The 12,500-nt window shown below is 47.6% G+C and overlaps 1 protein-coding gene across 1 annotated transcript in view; it reads left to right on the forward strand.

The window, feature by feature from the left end:
• Positions 1 to 2,273: 2,273 nt before the first annotated feature.
• prss12 (serine protease 12) overlaps positions 2,274 to 12,500 on the forward strand; it is a 62,089-nt gene continuing 51,862 nt past the window's right edge. The window contains exons 1-3 of the mRNA XM_045213900.1: positions 2,274 to 2,493; positions 3,280 to 3,421; positions 4,986 to 5,200. Of these exons, the coding sequence (XP_045069835.1) occupies positions 2,274 to 2,493; positions 3,280 to 3,421; positions 4,986 to 5,200 (577 nt within the window). The remainder of the gene's footprint in view (positions 2,494 to 3,279; positions 3,422 to 4,985; positions 5,201 to 12,500) is intronic.

Raw genomic sequence — 12,500 nt, forward strand, 5'->3', positions numbered from 1 at the left:
ACTATAGACACATCCTCTAATATGACTATAGACACATCCTCTAATATGACTATAGACACATCCTCTAATATGACTATAGCACACATCCTCTAATATGACTATAGACACATCCTCTAATATGACTATAGACACATCACCTCTATAACTATAGACACATCCTCTAATATGACTATAGACACATCCTCTAATATGACTATAGACACATCCTCTATAACTATAGACACATCCTCTATAACTATAGACACATCCTCTAATATGACTATAGACACATCCTCTAATATGACTATAGACATCCTCTAATATGACTATAGACACATCCTCTTAACTATAGACACATCCTCTATAACTATAGACACATCCTCTAATATGACTATAGACACATTCTCTAATATCACCATAGACACATCCTCTAATATGACTATAGACACATCCTCTATAACTATAGACACATCCTCTAATATAACTATAGACTAGACATCCTCTATAACTATAGACACATCCTCTATAACTATAGACACATCCTCTATAACTATAGACACATCTTACTCTAATATGACTATAGACACATCCTCTAATATGACTATAGACACATCCTCTAATATGACTATAGACACATCCTCTATAACTATAGACACATCCTCTAATATGACTATAGACACATCCTCTATAACTATAGACACATCCTCTAATATGACTATAGACACATCCTCCTAATATAACTATAGACACATCCTCTAATATGACTATAGACACATCCTCTATAACTATAGACACATCCTCTAATATGACTATAGACACATCACTCTATAACTATAGACACATCCTCTAATATGACTATAGACACATCCTCTAATACTATAGACACATCCTCTAATATGACTATAGACACATCCTCTAATATGACTATAGACACATCCCTCTATAACTATAGACACATCCTCTAATATGACTATAGACACATCCTCTAATATGACTATAGACACATCCTCTATAACTATAGACACATCTCTAATAGACTATAGACACATCCTCTATAACTATAGACACATCCTCTAATATGACTATAGACACATCCTCTAATATGACTATAGACACATCCACTATAACTATAGACACATCCTCTAATATGACTATAGACACATCCTCTAATATGACTATAGACACATCCTCTATAACTATAGACACATCCTCTATAACTATAGACACATCCTCTATAACTATAGACACATCCTCTAATATAACTATAGACACATCCTCTAATATGACTATAGACACATCCTCTAATATGACTATAGACACATCCTCTAATATGACTATAGACACATTCTCTAATATGACCATAGACACATCCTCTAATATGACTATAGACACATCCTCTATAACTATAGACACATCCTCTAATATAACTATAGACACATCCTCTATAACTATAGACACATCCTCTATAACTATAGACACATCCTCTATAACTATAGACACATCCTCTAATATGACTATAGACACATCCTCTATAACTATAGACACATCCTCTAATATGACTATAGACACATCCTCTAATATGACTATAGACACATCCTCTATAACTATAGACACATCCTCTATAACTATAGACACATCCTCTAATATGACTATAGACACATCCTCTATAACTATAGACACATCCTCTATTATGACTATAGACACATCCTCTAATATGACTATAGACACATCCTCTAATATGACTATAGACACATCCTCTATAACTATAGACACATCCTCTATAACTATAGACACATCTCTCTAATATGATATAGACACATCCTCTATAACTATAGACACATCCTCTAATATGACTATAGACACATCCTCTAATATGACTATAGACACATCCTCTATAACTATAGACACATCCTCTATAACTATAGACACATCCTCTAATATGACTATAGACACATCCTCTATAACTATAGACACATCCTCTATTATGACTATAGACACTCTCTCATAGCTATAGATCCTAATCCAGGAAGCCAATCACTTTGACCCTTTTTTTCCTGTGGGGCTCAGTTTGTAGAGTATGGCGGTTTCAACGGCAGGCTTGTGGGTTCAATTCCCGCTGGGGCCACTCATACTAAAATGTATGCGCACACTATGTAAGTCCCTTTGGATAAAAGCGTCTGCTAAAAGGCAGATATTATTAATGATGTCATTATATTATTTGAATATAATTTTTGTTGTAGACCTTGTTCTTTTCATGAAGGATGTGTGTAGGACCATGTATGTGTTTGACTTTAATGTCCCCCCCCCCTCTCTCTCTCTCTCTCTCTCTCTCCAGAGGTGTGGCACGGGCATGGGGCCAGGCGTATTTCGGGGCGGGGTCAGGCAGGGTGTGGCTGGATGAGGTACGCTGTACGGGAAATGAGCTGACCCTGGAGCAGTGTCCTAAAGCTGCCTGGGGAGAACACAACTGTCTCCACTCTGAAGATGCAGGGGCCTCCTGTACCCCTCTTGCTGGTAAGATGGGACGCCATCACCCCCCCACACACACACACACACACACACACTGGTACAAACACTACTCCCACACACCCCTACCCACTACAACACATCTGACATTAATTACCTACGCTACAAAATAATGTCTGGTTTTCCAACATGGGTCCAATGGGTTACAATCTCTGACTGCTCCTCCAACCCTCTCTCCTTCCCCATCTCTCTCTCTCTCTCTGTCTCTCTCTCTTTCTCTCTCTCTATCTCTCTCTCTCTGTGTCTCTCTGTCTCTCTCTCTCTCTCTCTCTCTCTCTCTCTCTCTCTTCTCTCTCTCTCTCTCTCTCTCTCTCTCTCTCTCTCTCTCTCTCTCTCTCTCTCTCTCCTCTTGTTCTCTCTCTCTCTCTCTCTCTCTCTCTCTCTCTCTCTCTCTCTCTCTCTCTCTCTCTCTCTCTCTCTTCTCTCTCTCTCTCCTCTTGTCTCTCTCTCTCTCTCTCTCTCCTCTTGTTCTCTCTCTCTCTCTCTCTCTCTCTCTCTCTCTCTCTCTCTCTCTCTCTCTCTCTCTCTCTGTCTCTCTCTCTCTCTCTCTCTCTCTCTCTCTCTCTCTCTCTCTCTCTCTCTCTCTCTCTCTCTCTCTCTCTCTCTCTCTCTCTCTCTCTCTCTCTCTCTCTCTCTCTCTCTCCTCTTGTTCTCTCTCTTCTCTCTCTCTCTCTCTCTCTCTCTCTCTCTCTCTCTCTCTCTCTCTCTCTCTCTCTCTCTCTCTCTCTCTCTCCGTCCCTCTCTCTCTCTGTCTTTCCCCCATCTCTGTTTTAGATGGCTCAGTGCGGTTGTCTGGGGTTAGTGGGAGCAGTGAGGGCAGACTGGAGGTGTCCTATAGAGGTCAGTGGGGGACGGTGTGTGACGATGGATGGACTGACTCTAACACACAGGTGGTGTGTAGACAGCTGGGGTACAGGTGAGGAGACACAGGTGGTGTGTAGACAGCTGGGGTACAGGTGAGGAGACACAGGTGGTGTGTAGACAGCTGGGGTACAGGTGAGGAGACACAGGTGGTGTGTAGACAGCTGGGGTACAGGTGAGGAGACACAGGTGGTGTGTAGACAGCTGGGGTACAGGTGAGGAGAGACAATAACACACAGGTGGTCTGTAGACAGCTGGGGTACAGGTGAGGAGACACAGGTGGTGTGTAGACAGCTGGGGTACAGGTGAGGAGACACAGGTGGTGTGTAGACAGCTGGGGTACAGGTGAGGGAGACACAGGTGGTGTGTAGACAGCTGGGGGTACAGGTGAGGAGACACAGGTGGTGTGTAGACAGCTGGGGGTACAGGTGAGGAGACACAGGTGGTGTGTAGACAGCTGGGGTACAGGTGAGGAGAGACAATAACACACAGGTGGTCTGTAGACAGCTGGGGTACAGGTGAGGAGACACAGGTGGTGTGTAGACAGCTGGGGTACAGGTGAGGAGAGACAATAACACACAGGTGGTCTGTAGACAGCTGGGGTACAGGTGAGGAGACACAGGTGGTGTGTAGACAGCTGGGGTACAGGTGAGGAGAGACAATAACACACAGGTGGTCTGTAGACAGCTGGGGTACAGGTGAGGAGAGACAATAACACACAGGTGGTCTGTAGACAGCTGGGGTACAGGTGAGGAGAGACAATAACACACAGGTGGTCTGTAGACAGCTGGGGTACAGGTGAGGAGAGACTAACACACACGTGGTCTGTAGACAGCTGGGGTACAGGTGAGGAGAGACTAACACACAGGTGGTCTGTAGACAGCTGGGGTACAGGTGAGGAGAGACTAACACACAGGTGGTCTGTAGACAGCTGGGTTACAGGTGAGGAGACACAGGTGGTCTGTAGACAGCTGGGGTACAGGTGAGGAGACACAGGTGGTCTGTAGACAGCTGGGGTACAGGTGAGGAGACACAGGTGGTCTGTAGACAGCTGGGGTACAGGTGAGGAGACACAGGTGGTCTGTAGACAGCTGGGGTACAGGTGAGGAGACACAGGTGGTCTGTAGACAGCTGGGGTACAGGTGAGGAGAGACTAACACACAGGTGGTCTGTAGACAGCTGGGGTACAGGTGAGGAGAGACTAACACACAGGTGGTCTGTAGACAGCTGGGTTACAGGTGAGGAGACACAGGTGGTCTGTAGACAGCTGGGGTACAGGTGAGGAGACACAGGTGGTCTGTAGACAGCTGGGGTACAGGTGAGGAGACACAGGTGGTGTGTAGACAGCTGGGGTACAGGTGAGGAGACACAGGTGGTCTGTAGACAGCTGGGGTACAGGTGAGGAGACACAGGTGGTCTGTAGACAGCTGGGGTACAGGTGAGGAGACACAGGTGGTCTGTAGACAGCTGGGGTACAGGTGAGGAGACACAGGTGGTCTGTAGACAGCTGGGGTACAGGTGAGGAGACACAGGTGGTCTGTAGACAGCTGGGGTACAGGTGAGGAGACACACACAGTACTTACTGAAAACTAAAGGTGTGTTTTCTCTTGTCTCTCTAGATCAGGGGAGTCTCCTCCTCATGAGGGGTCAGAGGTCAGCCCAGGTGGGCAGTTTCCGGCGGGGTCAGGCCCCATCCTATTGGACGATGTGAGCTGTACGGGGAAGGAGCCTAACCTATCACTGTGCAGCAGGAGGGAGTGGCTTAGACACGACTGTTCCCACAAGGAAGATGTCAACATCCGCTGTAGGGACAAACTCACACACACCCTCCCCAGTAAGTACACACACACACACACACACACACACACACACACACACACACACACACACACACACACACACACACACACACACACACACACACACACACACCCTCCCCAGTAAGTACACACACACACACACACACACACACACACACACACACACACACACCCCCCAGTAAGTACACACACACACACACACACACACACACACACACACACACAGACACACACACACACACACACACACCCCAGTAAGTACACACACACACACAGACACACACACACACACCCCAGTAAGTACACACACACACCCTCCCCAGTAAGTACACACACACACCCTTCCCAGTAAGTATTGTCTGTAGTGGGGTGGCTCCAGATTCACATACTATTATAGGTTAGATCTGTTCCATATGGTATCAGGGACAGAGAAACACTGTGTGTGTGGGGGGGGGGGGGTGTATTCATACAGGGTAAAGTACATCCTGCCCCAGATGTCCGTCTTCTTCCAACGTGTGAAACAGTTATTATGGCAGAACAGAGAGAGGGATTCACCATGGCGATGGTTCTGTCGCTAGGGGGTTGTTATGGTTACCACCTCCGACCTGCGCTCCGTTTGGAGGGGAGACACAGAGAGTCCAGCTGACCAGTGATGTTATTGAAACAAAACCTCAGAGCTTCAGCAGGACAACAACTCAGCAGGCTCCCTGTGTGTGTGTGTGTGTGTGTGTGTGTGTGTGTGTGTGTGTGTGTGTGTGTGTGAGAGTGTGTGTGTGTGTGTGTGTGTGTGTGTGTGTGTCTGTGTGTGTGTGTGTTTTGTTTGTTTGCATAGAAAGCTGAATGTCATTACCATAAAGGACCATTTTGGTAATAAGTGTTTTAACTCTTTCACATGATACATTTACATTTTAAGTCATTTAGCAGACGCTCTTATCCAGAGCGACTTACAGTTAGTGAGTGCATAATTATTATTATTTTTTTATTTTTTTATACTGGCCCCCGTGGGAATCGAACCCACAACCCTGGCGTTGCAAACGCCATGCTCTATCAACGGAGCTACATCCCTGCCGGCCATTCCCTCCCCTACCCTGGACGACGCTGGGCCAATTGTGCGCCGCCCATGAGTCTCCCGGTCGCGGCCGGCTGCGACAGATACTCTCTGGGATCTAATGACATCTGGTCTGGGTATATCATTTATACCCAAATGACATCTGGTCTGGGTATATCATTTATACCCTAATGACATCTGGTCTGGGTATATCATTTATACCCTAATGACATCTGGTCTGGGTATATCATTTATACCCTAATGACATCTGGTCTGGGTATATCATTTATACCCTAATGACATCTGGTCTGGGTATATCATTTATACCCTAATGACATCTGGTCTGGGTATATCATTTATACCCTAATGACATCTGGTCTGGGTATATCATTTATACCCAAATGACATCTGGTCTGGGTATATCATTTATACCCTAATGACATCTGGTCTGGGTATATCATTTATACCCTAATGACATCTGGTCTGGGTATATCATTTATACCCTAATGACATCTGGTCTGGGTATATCATTTATACCCAAATGACATCTGGTCTGGGTATATCATTTATACCCTAATGACATCTGGTCTGGGTATATCATTTATACCCTAATGACATCTGGTCTGGGTATATCATTTATACCCTAATGACATCTGGTCTGGGTATATCATTTATACCCTAATGACATCTGGTCTGGGTATATCATTTATACCCTAATGACATCTGGTCTGGGTATATCATTTATACCCTAATGACATCTGGTCTGGGTATATCATTTATACCCTAATGACATCTGGTCTGGGTATATCATTTATACCCTAATGACATCTGGTCTGGGTATATCATTTATACCCTAATGACATCTGGTCTGGGTATATCATTTATACCCAAATGACATCTGGTCTGGGTATATCATTTATACCCTAATGACATCTGGTCTGGGTATATCATTTATACCCAAATGACATCTGGTCTGGGTATATCATTTATACCCTAATGACATCTGGTCTGGGTATATCATTTATACCCTAATGACATCTGGTCTGGGTATATCATTTATACCCTAATGACATCTGGTCTGGGTATATCATTTATACCCAAATGAAATGTAATCAAGGATAGTGATGTCATCTGTTTCCTCTGTGACATCATCATCATCCTCCTCTCATCAGCTCGAGAGAAAAGGAAGAAACATATTGATCAGTTTATATTGATCAATTCATATTGATCAGTTCATATTGATCAGTTCATATTGATCAGTTCATATTGATCAGTTTATATTGATCAGTTCATATTGATCAGTTCATATTGATCAGTTCGTATTGATCAGTTTATATTGATCAGTTCATATTGATCAGTTTATATTGATCAGTTCATATTGATCAGTTTATATTGATCAGTTTATATTGATCAGTTCATATTGATCAGTTTATATTGATCAGTTTATATTGATCAGTTTATATTGATCAGTTCATATTGATCAGTTTATATTGATCAGTTCATATTGATCAGTTCATATTGATCAGTTTATATTGATCAGTTCATCATGATGGTGGTTAGGATCAGCAGGGGGAGATGAGACCATGCCAGAGCTATAGGGTAATGATGTCATGTCCTGGGTTTATCATGATGGATTTATCTGGCGCTGAAAGCCCTTTTAATGAGAGGTAAGGGGAAGGGTTTGACTGTGACACAACTGAGAGACTAGGGGAAGGGTTTGACCATGACACCTCTGACTGAGAAACTTGGGGAAGGGTTTGAATGTAACACCTCTGACTGAGAGACATGGGGAATGGTTTGAATGTAACACCTCTGACTGAGAAACTTGGGGAAGGGTTTGACTCACAATTAGTGCCCTTTAAAATCAGTAGTATTTTTTTCCTGATTCACAGTTTAATAGAAAAACAACTACATTCGATGTTCTAAGTCCACAACAATGCTTAAACCACATCAGGAGACCGCTTTTGAGGTCTGGGGAAATTGTTATAAATTGTTATTTTTGGGTGTAGTTACCCTTTTACTGCAAGTGACTGTTGTTTGGTTTTGCTGTAGTGCTCATGGGATTGGATTGATGCCAATAATCATGATGTCATTCTGCCAGGTAGGCATTGGCTACTTTGTAGTTAACGTTTCATTGAGAAGGTTTTTGGGAAAGCCTTTCCATCCCTACCAGAAGAAGGGTTATCATTAGCATCATCGCTAACGGCTACGTAAAGTGGAGACACACACAGACCAGTGAATATTGTCTCATTCTGTTTTAATGTCTGAATTCTGTGATTCCGTCCTCGTTCTCTGTGACACAGATTTTATAGAGCCCTACACCATGGGGAAGGGTTTGACTGTGACACCTCAAACTGAGAGACATGGGGATGGGTTTGAATGTAACACCTCTGACTGAGAGACATGGGGAATGGTTTGAATGTAACACCTCTGACTGAGAGACATGGGGAATGGTTTGAATGTAACACCTCTGACTGAGAGACATGGGGAAGAGTTTGACTGTGACACCATGGGGAAGGGTTTGAATGTAACACCTCTGACTGAGAGACATGGGGAATGGTTTGAATGTAACACCTCTGACTGAGAGACATGGGGAATGGTTTGAATGTAACACCTCTGACTGAGAGACATGGGGAAGAGTTTGACTGTGACACCATGGGGAAGGGTTTGAATGTAACACCTCTGACTGAGAGACATGGGGAAAGGTTTGAATGTAACACCTCTGACTGAGAGACATGGGGAAGAGTTTGACTGTGACACCATGGGGAAGGGTTTGACTGTGACATCACTGACTGAAATAGCTATTTCATTAGAGCACGAGAGACTGATACACTATATAGGCATGAGGTCATTGCCAAGTAGGGTGTGTGTGAGTGTGCGTGTGTGTGTGTGTTGTGTGTGTGTCCAGACAGAGGTGGAAAAGACATGCAGTGTTTTGAAATGTAAACACACACACACACCTCTCTCCTTAGCCCTCTCTCCTCAGCCCTCTCTCCTCAGCCCTCTCTCCTTAGCCCTCTCTCCTTAGCCCTCTCTCCTTAGCCCTCTCTCCTTAGCCCTCTCTCTCCTTAGCCCTCTCTCCTTAGCCCTCTCTCCTTAGCCCTCTCCCTAGCCTCTCTCCTTAGCCCTCTCTCCTTAGCCCTCTCTCTCAGCCCTTAGCCCTCTCTCCTTAGCCCTCTCTCCTTAGCCCTCTCTCTCCTTAGCCCTCTCTCCTTAGCCCTCTCTCTCCTTAGCCCTCTCTCTCCTTAGCCCTCTCTCCTTAGCCCTCTCTCCTTAGCCCCTCTCTAGCCCTCTCTCCTTAGCCCTCTCTCTCCTTAGCCCCCCTCTCTCCTCAGCCCTCTCTCCTTAGCCCCTCTCTCCTTAGCTCTCTCTCCTTAGCCCTCTCTCCTCAGCCCTCTCTCTCCTTAGCCCTCTCTCCTTAGCCCTCTCTCCTTAGCCCTCTCTCCTTAGCCCCTCTCTCCTTAGCCCTCTCTCCTTAGCCCTCTCTCTCCTTAGCCCTCTCTCCTTAGCCCTCTCTCCTTAGCCTCTCTCTCCTTAGCCCTCTCTCTCCTTAGCCCTCTCTCTCCTTAGCCCTCTCTCCTTAGCCCTCTCTCCTTAGCCCTCTCTCTCCTTAGCCCTCTCTCCTTAGCCCTCTCTCCTTAGCCCTCTCTCTCCTTAGCCCTCTCTCCTCAGCCCTCTCTCCTTAGCCCTCTCTCCTTAGCCCTCTCTCCTTAGCCCTCTCTCTCCTTAGCCCTCTCTCCTTAGCCCTCTCTCCTTAGCTCTCTCTCCTTAGCCCTCTCCTTAGCCCTCTCTCTTAGCCCTCTCTCTCCTTAGCCCTCTCTCCTTAGCCCTCTCTCCTTAGCCCTCTCTCTCCTTAGCCCTCTCTCCTCAGCCCTCTCTCCTTAGCCCTCTCTCCTTAGCCCTCTCTCCTTAGCCCTCTCTCCTTAGCCCTCTCTCCTTAGCCCTCTCTCTCCTTAGCCCTCTCTCTCCTTAGCTCTCTCTCCTTAGCCCTCTCTCCTTAGCCCTCTCTCTCCTTAGCCCTCTCTCCTTAGCCCTCTCTCCTTAGCCCTCTCTCCTTAGCCCTCTCTCCTTAGCCCTCTCTCTCCTTAGCCCTCTCTCCTTAGCCCTCTCTCTCCTTAGCCCTCTCTCCTTAGCCCTCTCTCCTTAGCCCTCTCTCCTTAGCCCCTCTCTCCTTAGCCCTCTCTCCTTAGCCCCTCTCTCCTTAGCCCTCTCTCTCCTTAGCCCTCTCTCCTTAGCCCTCTCTCCTTAGCCCTCTCTCCTTAGCCCTCTCTCCTTAGCCCTCTCTCCTCAGCCCTCTCTCCTTAGCCCTCTCTCCTTAGCCCTCTCTCCTTAGCCCTCTCTCTCCTTAGCCCTCTCTCCTTAGCCCTCTCTCTCCTTAGCCCTCTCTCCTTAGCCCTCTCTCTAGCCCTCTCTCCTTAGCCCTCTCTCCTCAGCCCTCTCTCCTTAGCCCTCTCTCTCCTTAGCCCTCTCTCTCCTTAGCCCTCTCTCCTTAGCCCTCTCTCTCCTTAGCCCTCTCTCCTTAGCCCTCTCTCCTTAGCCCTCTCTCCTTAGCCCTCTCTCTCCTTAGCCCTCTCTCCTTAGCCCTCTCTCTCCTTAGCCCTCTCTCCTTAGCCCTCTCTCCTTAGCCCTCTCTCCTTAGCCCTCTCTCCTTAGCCCTCTCTCTCCTTAGCCCTCTCTCCTTAGCCCTCTCTCTCCTTAGCCCTCTCTCCTTAGCCCTCTCTCCTTAGCCCTCTCTCCTTAGCCCTCTCTCTCCTTAGCCCTCTCTCTCCTTAGCCCTCTCTCCTTAGCCCTCTCTCCTTAGCCCTCTCTCCTTAGCCCTCTCTCTCCTTAGCCCTCTCTCCTTAGCCCTCTCTCCTTAGCCCTCTCTCCTTAGCCCTCTCTCTCCTTAGCCCTCTCTCCTTAGCCCTCTCTCCTTAGCCCTCTCTCTCCTTAGCCCTCTCTCTCCTTAGCCCTCTCTCTCCTCAGCCCTCTCTCCTTAGCCCTCTCTCCTTAGCCCTCTCTCCTTAGCCCTCTCTCCTTAGCCCTCTCTCCTTAGCCCTCTCTCCTTAGCCCTCTCTCCTCAGCCCTCTCTCCTTAGCCCTCTCTCCTTAGCCCTCTCTCTCCTCAGCCCTCTCTCCTTAGCCCTCTCTCCTTAGCCCTCTCTCCTTAGCCCTCTCTCTCCTTAGCCCTCTCTCCTTAGCCCTCTCTCTCCTTAGCCCCTCTCTCCTTAGCCCTCTCTCCTTAGCCCTCTCCTTAGCCCTCTCTCTCCTAGCCCTCTCTCTCCTTAGCCCTCTCTCCTCAGCCCTCTCTCCTTAGCCCTCTCTCCTTAGCCCTCTCTCTCCTTAGCCCTCTCTCCTTAGCCCTCTCTCCTTAGCCCTCTCTCTCCTTAGCCCTCTCTCCTTAGCCCTCTCTCCTTAGCCCTCTCTCCTTAGCCCTCTCTCTCCTTAGCCCTCTCTCCTTAGCCCTCTCTCCTTAGCCCTCTCTCCTTAGCCCTCTCTCCTTAGCCCTCTCTCCTTAGCCCTCTCTCCTTAGCCCTCTCTCTCCTCAGCCCTCTCTCCTTAGCCCTCTCTCTCCTTAGCCCTCTCTCCTTAGCCCCTCTCTCCTTAGCCCTCTCTCCTCAGCCCTCTCTCCTTAGCCCTCTCTCTCCTCAGCCCTCTCTCCTTAGCCCCTCTCTCCTTAGCCCTCTCTCTCCTTAGCCCTCTCTCTCCTTAGCCCTCTCTCCTTAGCCCTCTCTCTCCTCAGCCCTCTCTCCTTAGCCCTCTCTCCTTAGCCCTCTCTCCTTAGCCCTCTCTCTCCTTAGCCCTCTCTCTCCTTAGCCCTCTCTCCTTAGCCCTCTCTCTCCTTAGCCCTCTCTCCTTAGCCCTCTCTCCTTAGCCCTCTCTCCTTAGCCCTCTCTCCTCAGCCCTCTCTCCTTAGCCCTCTCTCTCCTTAGCCCTCTCTCCTTAGCCCTCTCTCCTTAGCCCTCTCTCTCCTTAGCCCTCTCTCCTCAGCCCCTCTCTCCTTAGCCCTCTCTCCTTAGCCCCTCTCTCTCCTTAGCCCTCTCTCCTTAGCCCTCTCTCTCCTTAGCCCCCTCTCTCCTTAGCCCTCTCTCCTTAGCCCTCTCTCCTTAGCCCTCTCTCTCCTTAGCCCTCTCTCCTTAGCCCTCTCTCTCCTTAGCCCTCTCTCTCCTTAGCCCTCTCTCCTTAGCCCTCTCTCCTTAGCCCTCTCTCCTTAGCCCTCTCTCCTTAGCCCTCTCTCCTTAGCCCTCTCTCTCCTTAGCCCTCTCTCCTTAGCCCTCTCTCCTTAGC

The sequence above is a fragment of the Coregonus clupeaformis genome, unplaced genomic scaffold (genome assembly GCF_020615455.1).
Source record: "Coregonus clupeaformis isolate EN_2021a unplaced genomic scaffold, ASM2061545v1 scaf0170, whole genome shotgun sequence".
Taxonomy (NCBI): Eukaryota; Metazoa; Chordata; class Actinopteri; order Salmoniformes; family Salmonidae; genus Coregonus; species Coregonus clupeaformis.